Source organism: Astyanax mexicanus, chromosome 17 (genome assembly GCF_023375975.1).
Source record: "Astyanax mexicanus isolate ESR-SI-001 chromosome 17, AstMex3_surface, whole genome shotgun sequence".
NCBI classification, from domain to species: Eukaryota; Metazoa; Chordata; class Actinopteri; order Characiformes; family Acestrorhamphidae; genus Astyanax; species Astyanax mexicanus.
Window position 1 is genome coordinate 14,411,902 of NC_064424.1, and position 12,115 is coordinate 14,424,016.

At 36.4% G+C, this 12,115-nt stretch overlaps 1 protein-coding gene across 4 annotated transcripts; it reads left to right on the forward strand.

The window, feature by feature from the left end:
• The first annotated feature begins 900 nt into the window (after positions 1-900).
• On the forward strand, positions 901-11,345 carry kiaa1191 (KIAA1191 ortholog). 4 transcript variants are annotated; one of them, XM_007244557.4, is made up of 9 exons: positions 901-1,089; positions 3,431-3,563; positions 4,874-4,983; positions 5,470-5,663; positions 7,322-7,433; positions 7,609-7,733; positions 7,932-8,035; positions 8,167-8,348; positions 10,344-11,345. In XM_007244557.4, the coding sequence occupies exons 3-9, from the start codon at positions 4,959-4,961 to the stop codon at positions 10,553-10,555; spliced, it is 954 nt and encodes a 317-aa protein (XP_007244619.3). In that variant the 5' UTR covers positions 901-1,089; positions 3,431-3,563; positions 4,874-4,958; the 3' UTR covers positions 10,556-11,345. The 4 variants fall into 4 exon arrangements, with proteins under 4 accessions (XP_007244619.3, XP_007244620.3, XP_049322416.1 ...); XM_007244558.4 differs by having other exon boundaries at positions 8,170-8,348; XM_007244559.4 differs by lacking the exon at positions 901-1,089 and adding an exon at positions 1,287-1,469.
• The last annotated feature ends 770 nt before the right edge of the window (positions 11,346-12,115 follow it).

Here is a 12,115-nt window from a genome sequence, read left to right on the forward strand (position 1 = left end):
AGCAGTACAGTGAATTTGATTTTAAGAACAAGGTTTCAGACCCAAAATCTTGTCAAAACTATGGATAAACTGTGTTATGGGCAGCAGGCAAGTTTGATGCTATAACAAATTTTACTCAAAGCAAATAATCAGTGTAAAAATCATGAAACATCCAAATGATTCTGAAGTACAGTGGATAATAGACTGTGTTAATTTTTTCAGACCATATTATCAGACATATCTGATTCTGCTGTGCTGTCTGTATATACTAGCCTACTCCTTACATTTTAAAAAATAGCCTCGTTACTCATATTTTATTCCAGCAACATAAAAACAAACAAATAGATAAATCGCGCCATCCGGAAAGCTTGTAGTTGGATAACAAGTATAAACCATAGACTGTTTTTTTTTTTCATTTTTACGTTTTGCAAGTTGGATTATACCATCAGGTTTGGGTTATAAGACACAAAAATGCACAAATCTAAAAATTAAGAGAAGATTCACCTTTTCATTTTTCTTAAAATTCTGTTTGCGATAGGCTGAAATGAAAAACTAGATAATAATAAAAAACTGTATTAAAACCCATTTCTTCTTCACGCTACTGATTAGAAAAAAATTATTAAGTTTATACCAAATTTTCTATTTTCGAATTTAGTTTGATATGGTCAGAAATTTAAACTGCTAAGCGTTACACTGACCATGTTACTGTAGTTATTTAAATGTACATACGTATAAGAACAATATATTCATAATTAGTTAAAAAAATATGTAAACTTTTCTAGAAATGTAGCCTGATTTAATAATGTAGGGTTTTTTTTATCGCCTCACTGTATGTGATGGTCAGACTCTGCCCTCATGTGGTAAATTGAAGTGTGGCCTCACTGTAGTCTCGCGAGTTTTGAGCGGGATCTGCTCGCCCTTCCTTTCAGGCCTGTGTTTTTACCCGCTCTCAGCTCAGGGGAAGTTTATAATGGCAGAGACAAAAGGCCGCTCTGCTCGGATTTCCTCAATGAACTGGACGAAGTCGCTCGGTTCTGAGTGTTCTCGATAGATTTTCGGGATTGGTAGATGCGGTGAATACAGGTGACTGGCCTCAGGAACACTGCGCAGGTAATTTAGCTGTGTATTGTGGCTTTTTTGTGGGGTATTTTTGTTCTGGTCGCAGCGCAGCCGTTACCTAACATAGCTAACCTAACCTAATCTAATCTAACTAGCCAGCCTTACATATATAACTATCTGAAGGGACCCGGAGGCGTTACCTAGCCAGCTATCCTGATATTCAGATTCAGTTCGTGCGTTTGCCGTGTTTGTTAGAGGACACCAGGCTCTAGTTGTTGTCAGGTGCATTATCCAGTGTACAGAGAGTCTGAGCTCAGCTGCTGCTGCACTATTACATAATGCTGAAGCTGAACTGACCGAGCTGCCTGACAGCGCTCACACTCACTAACCCACTGATCTTTAACTGCAGATCACAGGCCTCCAAGAGCGATGTAAGGATTTTTTAATAACCTTTTTGTATTGTTAGATATATAACTGTAATAATTGTCTGCCACGTGGAATTAAAGCATATTATCCCTTTCTGAGTGAATGACATGTTATGTCTCAACCCTAATGTTGTTTATTGAGGGATTTAGTGGGTTTTATTTTGAGCTACAGTCTGTGGTGAACTATTTTTCCCCTCTTATAACTTAAATGCGTATCTCTGTAGTGCAGTTTGTAGTAGTACAAATTCTAACATTTACATTTACTTAAGATAAGTTAATGTAGCTAATAAACACAACACATCTAGCATATCTAGCTGTAAAGACATTCTGTTAATTCATATTTGTGGGATAAATATTCCTAATGTAGCCCCTTTTCTCGTATCTACATATACATTTTTTTCTTAGTAAAATTGTAATTTCAGATATGCAAGTTTTAATTCTGGCTAGTTTTAGATATATCAGTATGGGCAATATGACAATTTTATTGGTATACATTTTCTTATCATACAGCTCTGGAAAAAATAAGAGACCACTTCTAATTCTAAATCAGTTTCTCTGATGTTGCTATTTATGTTATATTTATTTTGTTTTATTCTATAAACTACGGACTACATTTATCCCAAATAAAAATATTGTCAAACTATGCAAAGAAAACAAGTTCATATTCATAAAGTTTTAAGAGTTCAGAAATCAATATTTCGTGGAATAACTGGTTTTAATCACAGTTTTTATGCATCTTGGCATGTTTTCCTCCACCAGTCTTACACACTGTTTTTAGATAACTTTAGGCCACACCTGGTGCAAAAAAATGTAAGCAGTTCAGCTTGGTTTCATGGCTTGTAATTATCCATCTTTTTCTTGATTATATTCCAGAGGTTTTCAATTTGGTCAAATCCAAGAAACTCCATCATTTTTAAGTGGTCTCCTATTTTTCTCCAGAACTTCATTCTCTTTGGTGTGCTATCAACAAATATATCATGTTTGTTTGTTGATTAATTAATGTGCTATTTTCCTGTACATTGCAATGGCTTTAAAACCAATAATACATTCTATAACAAAAAAGAAACAAATAAATAGAAATATCAAGGATATCCGTTTTGTTTAAGGAACACTGACCCAACAGGACATTTTATTGTAGAGAGCATAATTACTCCCCTTTAATTGAATGAATTGTATATTATGAGGAAAAAAGTCACTGTACTTAATATCGGGAAATATTTCTATTTGTTGCTTCAGGTCAAAACGTAAATGATTTAGCTCATAAGCTGTCTAGTAACAATTAGGGATGCACCCAATTTGCCAAAAAAGGTCTGAATTTACTGGTTTAATTAATTAGCAGTGGTGAAAAAAGTGGCAATAAAGTGCAATAAAACTTGCTTCATATTTGACATTTGACCTTCAGGCAAGTTTTAACCAAAAAGTTCTCTTAATGTGCATGGTTATGGGTAATAAAAAAAAAAAGCAGTAGTAACATCACCACAAAAAAAGATATGCTGACTCAGCAAAATAAGTAATCTATAACGAGTAGCATAGCATTTCAGATCTGTAGAGTTTATGCTGTTACCAGTATAATTTCATGGTTGATTGCTTAAAATGAGTGTTGCCAGTATAAACGACATTACATTGATATTGAATTTAATCTTTTACTAGTAGTAGAATTTTATGTTAAAAGGTTTTGCAGTGATGGTCAGTATTTTTAGTTGGATTTTAGTTCTCATTTATACTAATGTATGTTCTAACCATTCAAACAGAAATAAAAACTTATATACTGTTTGTTTTTCTAAATGTTTTACTGTGTTGTACATAGCTTTTGGTTTATACTGGATTTCATTAATGTTGGTAGTTCTGCTTTTAGTAATACCTTAAACACCGGTGACTCTGGGCTCAATATAAATCTTATCTGTTTTGTAAATTGTTGATTGCTCTTTTTTTTCTTTTTTTTTTTTTTTTTTTTTTTTTTTTTTTAGCTATATCTCTTTCACCGTTGCCTGAACTCCAATAGTAAATAGCACAATGCTCAGTGTGCAACCTTCACTCTGGGTGAATCAGCAGGATCCGGTGCTATAGCAGCAGTACTCAAGGCCTTTGTGCCCTGAACTGGTAAGCACACACTCACCTCTGTGTTACAGGTTTCATTGCTTGTTCCTGGAAAAAAAAAAAAAAACATAGGGGAACTAAAAAAAAAAAAAAACCACAGCACCGTTTACCCTTAGTACACTGAACATTACCACGAGTTGCACAAGTTGTTTTTTATAAGCTAGCGTAGTGTTTGTGTAGTGTGGTGTCACTGGGGTAAGATTTGTTTCTTGCACATATTTATAATAATATAATATAATGATTCACATTGAACACATCAGTAGATTACTGGTTGCCAAGTTTCCTCCCAGTATTGACCACTGGTTTGTGGTTCTTACCAATGTAATCCTTTAAGTAAGCACTTCTGTGTGCTTAGTTACTCTTTCAAAGAGAATCCAAAGAAATGTTCTGTTCTTGTACACAGAGTTTCCTTCTGGTTCTTGGAGTACACTTTGTTTGTTTGTCTTCTTTATCATATTTACCCCAACCTGTCAAACAGAATGTACCTTTCTGTCATGTCACAAACTAAGCTCATTCAGTCTAGAGTAAAGGGAGTTATAGTTTAATGCGCTGGCTCATGATTTTGTAATTAAGTTCCAGCCAGTTAATGATTAATTAACAAAGATTTGGACATTGCTTTTCACTTAACATTACATCAAATAAAGAAAACCCATGTGTTAAATTTTGCATGAGTGTTGTGCTCTTAAACACATTTTCAGTTTAGTATGTTTAGAAATTTGCAGTGTCTAATCATTTTTCAGTTAAACATGAAAACTGTACTTTGACTGCTTTGAATGACTTTTCCTTTTGCAGTTATCCTCCTTACTTTTTTGCCCAGGAGGAAAGACCCTGTTTACACATGGTCACTTTATGTGACAAGTTTTTTTTAAGTATTTAAATGCATCTCCAAATACCTTCAGACAATTTTTTTCTGTGCAGGACATAATATTAAAACTAGCTTGATTCATTTACACTGAAATGGACTGATTGTTTAAGATGCATTTTGGGTGTGTCTACACACTAAATTCGTCAGTCCAGAATGTTATGTTATGAAGAAAAATGATTTTACTTCAGTATTACGTATTATCTACACAAAAATACAACAATCCTGTTAGCATTGGTCAATACCGAGCACACTCTGATCAATCTGGGGCAAAATGTATTGGAAAATCTGATGTCAGTGCTGGTCAAGAGTCCTGTAAATCTTGCCTTGTGACCAGGCAGTGATTCGTTTGAAATTTTGAATGTTGTAATACGTATCTTGGTATTGAAATGGAAATAAAATCAACCCAAATTAAACTTTTAACAAAACCTGGTCAATTTTATTCTGGCAGGTTCGGTCCAGCTCTGCTGTTGGTGGATATTCCGTATATTATTGCACATTTTTGCCGAAGACAAAGTCAGTCCTTAGTGCCCATAATGTCTGGACCTGGAGACATTCCAGGTGAGTACAGTCTGTGCTTGGACGTTTACTTGGATGTTTTGTTCTTGTTTGTGTAACCTGGTTATGTCTGTGGCATGGTTCTGTATATTTCTTGGCCAAAAGTACGGAGAGCTTGAAAGATTGCATAAAACAGTCTGTTTTTGTGTGACTGATTTTTTTTTCTTCATTGCATTTGTACCAGTTGGCCTTCTTGACCAACTGCCCAGATAGTGACAAACACATATGACAAACAAGAGTTACATAAGATTCAAGCAGATGGCAAAGTTATATATTTAATAATAACAATTGTACATTTAAATATCATAATCCAGTATTCATATTTTGTGTGTTTGTCTCATTATTTCAAGTCATTTTACACTGGGAGTTTTAGTTGTCTATAACTGGTCCATGGAACATGTTTTAGGTTCATAAAAAAACAATATGCAGTACAACTCTATTGAGCACACTGCTGATGCCAATGTAGTCACCTGTGTTTTTTTGTTACAGCCCTGGAGGCGGGCTCCGGAATAAGCGAGGGCCTCCTAGGGGGCATGTCTGTGCCCATGGGAATGCCCCGCCGAGCCATCAGCTATGATGAGAACCTGGAGCGACCCATGTCTCCTCCCCCCTCTGACATCAACATTACCAACCTGTGGAGGAGGCCCGTCATCCCGGAAAGAAAGTTCTCCCGATTGGCTGAGGTGATATTTTTACTATAGATTTAATGTTTAATGAATACAAGGCTGACTGCGCACTCAGGAATGTTACTGTAATGCTGTTGTGCTTGTGGTCAGCTGATTGCATTGGTTTAAACAGTGCTTTGTGATTTATAGAGCTCAACAATAGTCAACCCTAAGCCCTATTTGAAAGGGATTAAATTGACATGGGCTCCTGGGATAATTTGATCTTTCACAGGTGCTCCCCTGTGATTTTTATGTCAGCCTGGATTGGTTAAGTCTGTCTTTCTGCCTTTTTTCTCGGAGAAAACGGCGGATTATCCACTGTTTTTCTTTGAACTCTGTGGTTTTATGCAGATCTCCTTATGTTTGGGTTGGGGAGTTTTTATCTTATGTCATGTACCTTACTCGGTCTCTGAGAGTGGACATCCTTTAGAGATAATTTCATTACGTATTCACTTTCCAAATTCTGATGAAAAGTCAAGACGACCAAATTCACAATTAGTTCAGTTGTATAACTCAACCTTTGACCTTGTGACCATATGAAGCAAAGATTAAGTAACTAGTAGTTTTGTTATAGCCTGGGTGTGAGCATTCTGTCATTAAGAAGATTTTTTGTTGTAATACAAACGCCCTTGTTACACACTAATCCAGTTTAAGCAGAGCTTTAGGACACAAGTGCATCTAATACCATGCTTATTTGTTCTTTTCTAAGCTAACTTCATAATTGTTATTCATGAGAAAAGTTAGTGTATTATGTTTTAGTTAACCTTAACAAGTAATTATTTAACCACTTGATTAAGCCAATTGAAAATACTCCTTTATTAGTGGGATAAACTATGTCTCTTTACATTATGTTGATTAAGATTAGCCATGTAGTGCATATATCTTGGGATTTCCAGTGTATGCATTTCAGTGTATTTTTTCTCACAGACAGTTTGTTTTAAAGAGAATTTTTGTTTTACATAATATTTATATTTTCTAAGTAGTGAAACATTGAATCAGGTGTGTTGGTTGTGGGGAACCTGTTTACACCTGGTCACTTTATGTGACAAGTATTTAAAGTATATAAATGCATCTTCAAATGCTTTAATAAGACATACATTTTTTCAGTGCAGGACATAATAATGAAATTTGCTTGGTGGGTCCCGAATATCTGGTGTTTTGTTTTTGGGATGTACCTTTTGAGAGAGATGCATTTACACTGAAGAGGATTGGTTGTTTAAGATGTGTTTTGGTTGTGTTTACACACTAAATGCGTCAGTCTAGAATGTAACATTATGAAACAAAATGATTTTTCTTCAGTATTACGCAGTTGCACATTTTACCTAAACTGTGTAGCTCTATTATCTATACGAAACCACAACAGGCCTATCAGCATTGGCCAATACCAAGCACGCCATTAAGATCGATCAGGAGCGAAATATGTAATAGAACATCTGACGTCAAGAGTCCAGGAAATCTTGTCTTGGAGGCAGTAATTATTTAGAAATATTGAATGTTGTGTTTTGATGATCAGGTTGGTTGTTGGCTTTACATTGGTGCTATTGATCACCATTATTATGCTTTAATTGTTTTTATTCAGCTTTTTTTATTCTTGAACCAAAAAAACAAAGTGAATTTCACAAAGCTAGCATTTGTTCTCGCAGTTCTAAAGGGTGACCTGTTTTATGTGCTCTCAGGAAGAGGAATCAGAGAATGTGATAAAGAACACCCCTGCACTTGAGCCTCCCCATCCTCCAGCTCCAGTGGTGAAGGCCAAAGCTTCAGTTCTCATGAACTCCCTCATTATTAGTAAGAGCAATACACAATACAGTTAACCTACAGTTAATCTATTCTAGTCTTGTGGACATTTGATTTTCGATCCCTGTTAATATATAAAAAGCATGTAAAAATACTTTTACTAGCTGATGATAATAATAATTTCAGATGGTCATTACTAGTTGTTTCTTGTTTTTTTGTGCTCTAGAGCAGACACAGGAGAGCATTCAGAGCTTCGAAAAGAAAGCAGGACTGACTGATACAGGTTACACCCCCCACAAAGGCCTGGCTGCTGAAGAAACCCGCTACCACCGCATGTCTGAATCACTGCAGGTACTTTTTTTTTTTTCTTTTAATGCTGTTTAATTCACACATTTACCATTCTAGTAAAGATGCAAGTATGAAGATTCACGTATCTTTATAACATGAATGGGTCTTTTTTATTTTTAGGACTAAAAATTATTGCAAATAGAATGGCTACTCTTGGCTTCTTTCAATGGTCCTGCTTGTTCTTTTTCTCCGATGTTGTAGAAATTACACATGCAAAGTGGAGACCTCAAGGAGGAGAAGCAGCCATCTTCTGGTCAATCAACCCCAAGCGGAACCCCTCAATCATCTCCCAAACAGAAGCGCAGGTACAAATTACATTTTATATACGTTTTTATAAAGGGAGCATCAGCAGTTGAAACTTTGTGTAGAAAGGTGGCAGGTATAGGGTGAAAAAAAGACTGACTGACTAAATCTTTGTAAATGTTTCCTGTGTCAGAAGCTGGTTCAGCAGTCAGGGCTCAACCACCTCCCTCACAGGCTCAGAGCTCAGCTCCAGTTCCAGTTCTAGTACGGACCTGGCTGGAGGAGAAGGAGTTATGGAACGCTGGAGTGTCTTTGGGCCCAGACCACAGGTCCATAAATCCACCTCCGACATGGGTGGAGAACCTGGCACTGCAGGTAAAGTAAAAACACTATCCGTGCATAATAGAATTATAGTGAAAAGCCTTTGAAACCTGGAGCTGAGCTTACTTGTAGTTAACTTAATGTTTTAGATAACTCACCTTATTATAGTGAATTGCTAGAACCTCAAGTAAAGCATGATCAGTAGTTTTATAGTTAAAAGGGAAGAAGATAGCAAAGAAGAAGAAAGGAAAGGGAGGTGTTCTGCCAGCCTGAAAAATGAGTACAGCAGGTTCATATCTAATCTCGCTATGTCCTTCTCTAGGAACAACCAGTTTTCATACGTCAGGCAGTCTTTTAAGTCTCTTAAAGGTGAATGGGTAGTCGAGATATTATTAGCATTACAGTCAAATAGCTTTTTATCCCATATTTCATGTATTTCAACTACTTGTTCAGTCTCACTTCTGCTAAACACAAACGTGTCTTGATAACAGCATGACAGCATCAGTAGAACTTATCAGTCCCATGAAATACACGAACACTGTCCGAAGTTATTATGACCCAAGTCATTGTGACATCTGGTGTCCAAGCCATGTTGGTAATTTACAGAGAAGTATTGAGGGCTCAAGGCTTATAAGGAATCTATCCATCCATATTGCCAGAAAAAATATTACTAAAGACCGTGTGTGCCTATAGTAATTAAGATTAAGCCACAGTGAGTGTAAAATAACTCTCTATCCAACTTTTTTTTTTCTTACACCAGAATCAGCCTTCATTTATATAATACAATCAGTAGTAAATCTTGGCCACTGTGGTTTGCTTTTGTACTACAAAATTTGGCTCAACATTTTCAGCAGTTATTTCTCCCAATTTTATTTAATGATTTGTTTGACTACTGCAATATTAGGATTACTCAACCCCTTCTTAATAAGCATACTTAGTACCTAGTATAAAACTTTCTGTTTTGTCATTATGACCTGCTGCAAATGTGGTCATGTACAGCCAGGCATCAGCATCTGGTAGCATTCCTGAGGAGTCTTAACCCATTCCACAGGGACAAATGTGTCCAGTTCACTAATATTCTAATATGGGTTTGCATTATTCTCAAATTTAAAATCAGGCGCTAAAATAGACTGTTGTGGGACTACACAAGGTATAGGAAACTGTTACCAAATTATTCTTAAATTATTATTAGTGGTTTATGTATTTAGATGAAACAAAATATGAAAATTTAATTTTTTTTTGTTATGGACACATTGCTTTCTGACTCTCAAGTCTATTTTAATAATACCTGCTATTTATGCTGTTTAAAAGCTGACAGTCTTGATGAAATGTGGTGCAACTGTCAAAAAGAGCGTCAGTATATTATAACTCCATATGTAAAACACTCCATGCCTGAAATATATTAACTCCCAAATGTCCATCTATTGTGTTTTAGCACATTTATTGCAGTATCAGTGCTCCCAGCACACAGGATGAGGGTGGTTGGTGAATCTCTTTATTTTAATCCGTTTTTGTAACTAGGCCATACAGCTGAATTAAATGTGTTTTTTTATTTATTGTGACGTTTGATAAGTGTTCAATTCTGATCATTTCAATTTCATATTAAAGATGTGTATTTGCACAGCTCTATCATACAATCTCTGTACAATGGCAGCTCTTTCTCATCTCAATCTGTGTAAATGGAACCTTTTCTGACTATTTTCTCTACTTGATTTGTTGATTGATTTGAGCATTGGTTTAAACAAAGCAGTGTCTGTATAGTACCAGCCCTAAGAAATGCTGTCATTATTTAGCAAGTGCCTTTAGCTGTATTGACTGACCACGTCAAACAGACTTTCTTCTGTTGTCTTTTGGCTCTCTGCACTGTTTACAAAGGCAAGGTCCAGCACACTAATGACGCTGAGCGAAATGCCCCCCAGATCTGCTGAATGTTTGCTAATGGTTTAGCAGTGGGGATGTTATCTGTTACCCCCCTCTCTTCACATATTCACAACTGAACCCAGCAGCAGGATGAAATTTCTTTTCTCTCACTTTCTTTTGGATCAACAGGGGGCTTTGCCCTGCAGCCTTACAAAGGAGCCCAGAAGCCCACCCCCATGGAAGTCATGAAAGCACAGGCCACCCGGCTGGCAGAGGATCCAACTAACTTCAAGGCTCCACCCAAGATGGAGATCCCCACTGTGGACGGCAAGCGTCAGATTACACGCCCCCACAAACTTAAACACCGTGACATGAACGTGCTGACCCCCTCAGGCTTCTGAAAGCCCACCCTAGCGGACCTTCACCCCACTGGAAACACGTAGCTGGTCTACCCTCTTTCCTTTCCCATTTGTGTCCCTCGTGCTGTGAGGTGACTGAAGTTTTGTTTTTTGCCCTTCGGTTAAAACCTTCTGTGCCCACATGATTCCTCAAGATGGCCTTCCTCTCGCGTCTTAGTGTAAATGTTCTATCTGAAAAGAAATGTGTATGTAATACCTTTTCACAGTCTTCACACTCTTGCCTTTTAGTAAGGGCCCCAGTCAGATTCCATTAAGTGTATATCTATATCTGCGTGAGTGTGTTCATGTCTTCTAATCCACAACAGTGTTAAATGACTTCTAATCCACTCTCAGTAAAAAACATTTAGAGTAAAGCTCGACGTCAGCCTACTGGCCTCTAGATGCTCTAGGTGTCCTTATTTGCATGTACTGTACTGCAGCAGTGGGGTTGTTACTAAACTCCTCACTTTTTCTGTCTGCTAGAAGCTGTCACATTCAGGCCATCAAAATCATGGTGGCTTTTGTATATTTTCAACATTTAATATTTCGAAATATGTAGTATGATGTATCCTCAACTTAGTTCTGACACTGTGATGTCAAGTCTATTGTCCTGAGGCGTTCATTTTGTTTGGCTCAAGAGGAGTTTTACTATTTAATGTAAATGGCATAAAGGGTTGTTTCTATTTTTGTTAAATGGTAAATTTTATTTGTAACCAAATTCAAGAAATTGAATGTAGGGTTCAATCTTCTTGGTGGACCTGTTGAACATGAATAAACCTAAAAAGGGAGTTTACCATTGAGTGAGTGTCGTTTTTAATTCTGCTGCCTATACTTTGGCCATTGGTTGAAAATTGGTCTTTTTCTGGGAGTGTCAGTTAAAAAATATAATTCTCTCAAGCACTCTCACTATAGCACGGCATCTTTGTGCAGAGTACAATGTTCACTTCTACCAAACAATGTTCACTTCCCAACCAAGTGGATTTTAATGATTGATGCAGAAATTGTTTGTTTGTGCCTCTGTTTAATAAGTAAAGTTTTTTTCCTTCCAAAATAATGGTAAACTTGAAAGCAGACCATAATATTATGACAAAGAACAAATATTTCCTGAAATGTGGTTTATCTAAAATGTGGCAAAAAAATCCATCACCCTTTATTTAAATTGAGCCTCATTTGCAAAGTAGCCAAGCTTTATACACAAGAAGGGAGTGAGAATATGAAAGTAAATATAAGTAAATACTTTTAATCTATTAGAAGGAAAGCAAATAATATGTTAAACAAATTACTTTACGAGTAACTAAAATCACAAAGAAGGTGGAAAAAATAAAACTATTATGGATACAGGACAAAATACCCCTTAACTGGTCATACAATTATAATAATAATATTACAATTATACCATGGATACATAAATTCTACACATCAGGGAGTGTTTCACTCTTGGAAAGGTGAATATTATTCATTAAATAAAATGGAATTCAGAAATTGTCCACAAGGAGGCGCCTGTCTCAAGCTGATTGGAGGAAATGTAGAGTTTAGAGTTTGCCATCCAAGAAGCAAGAGGCC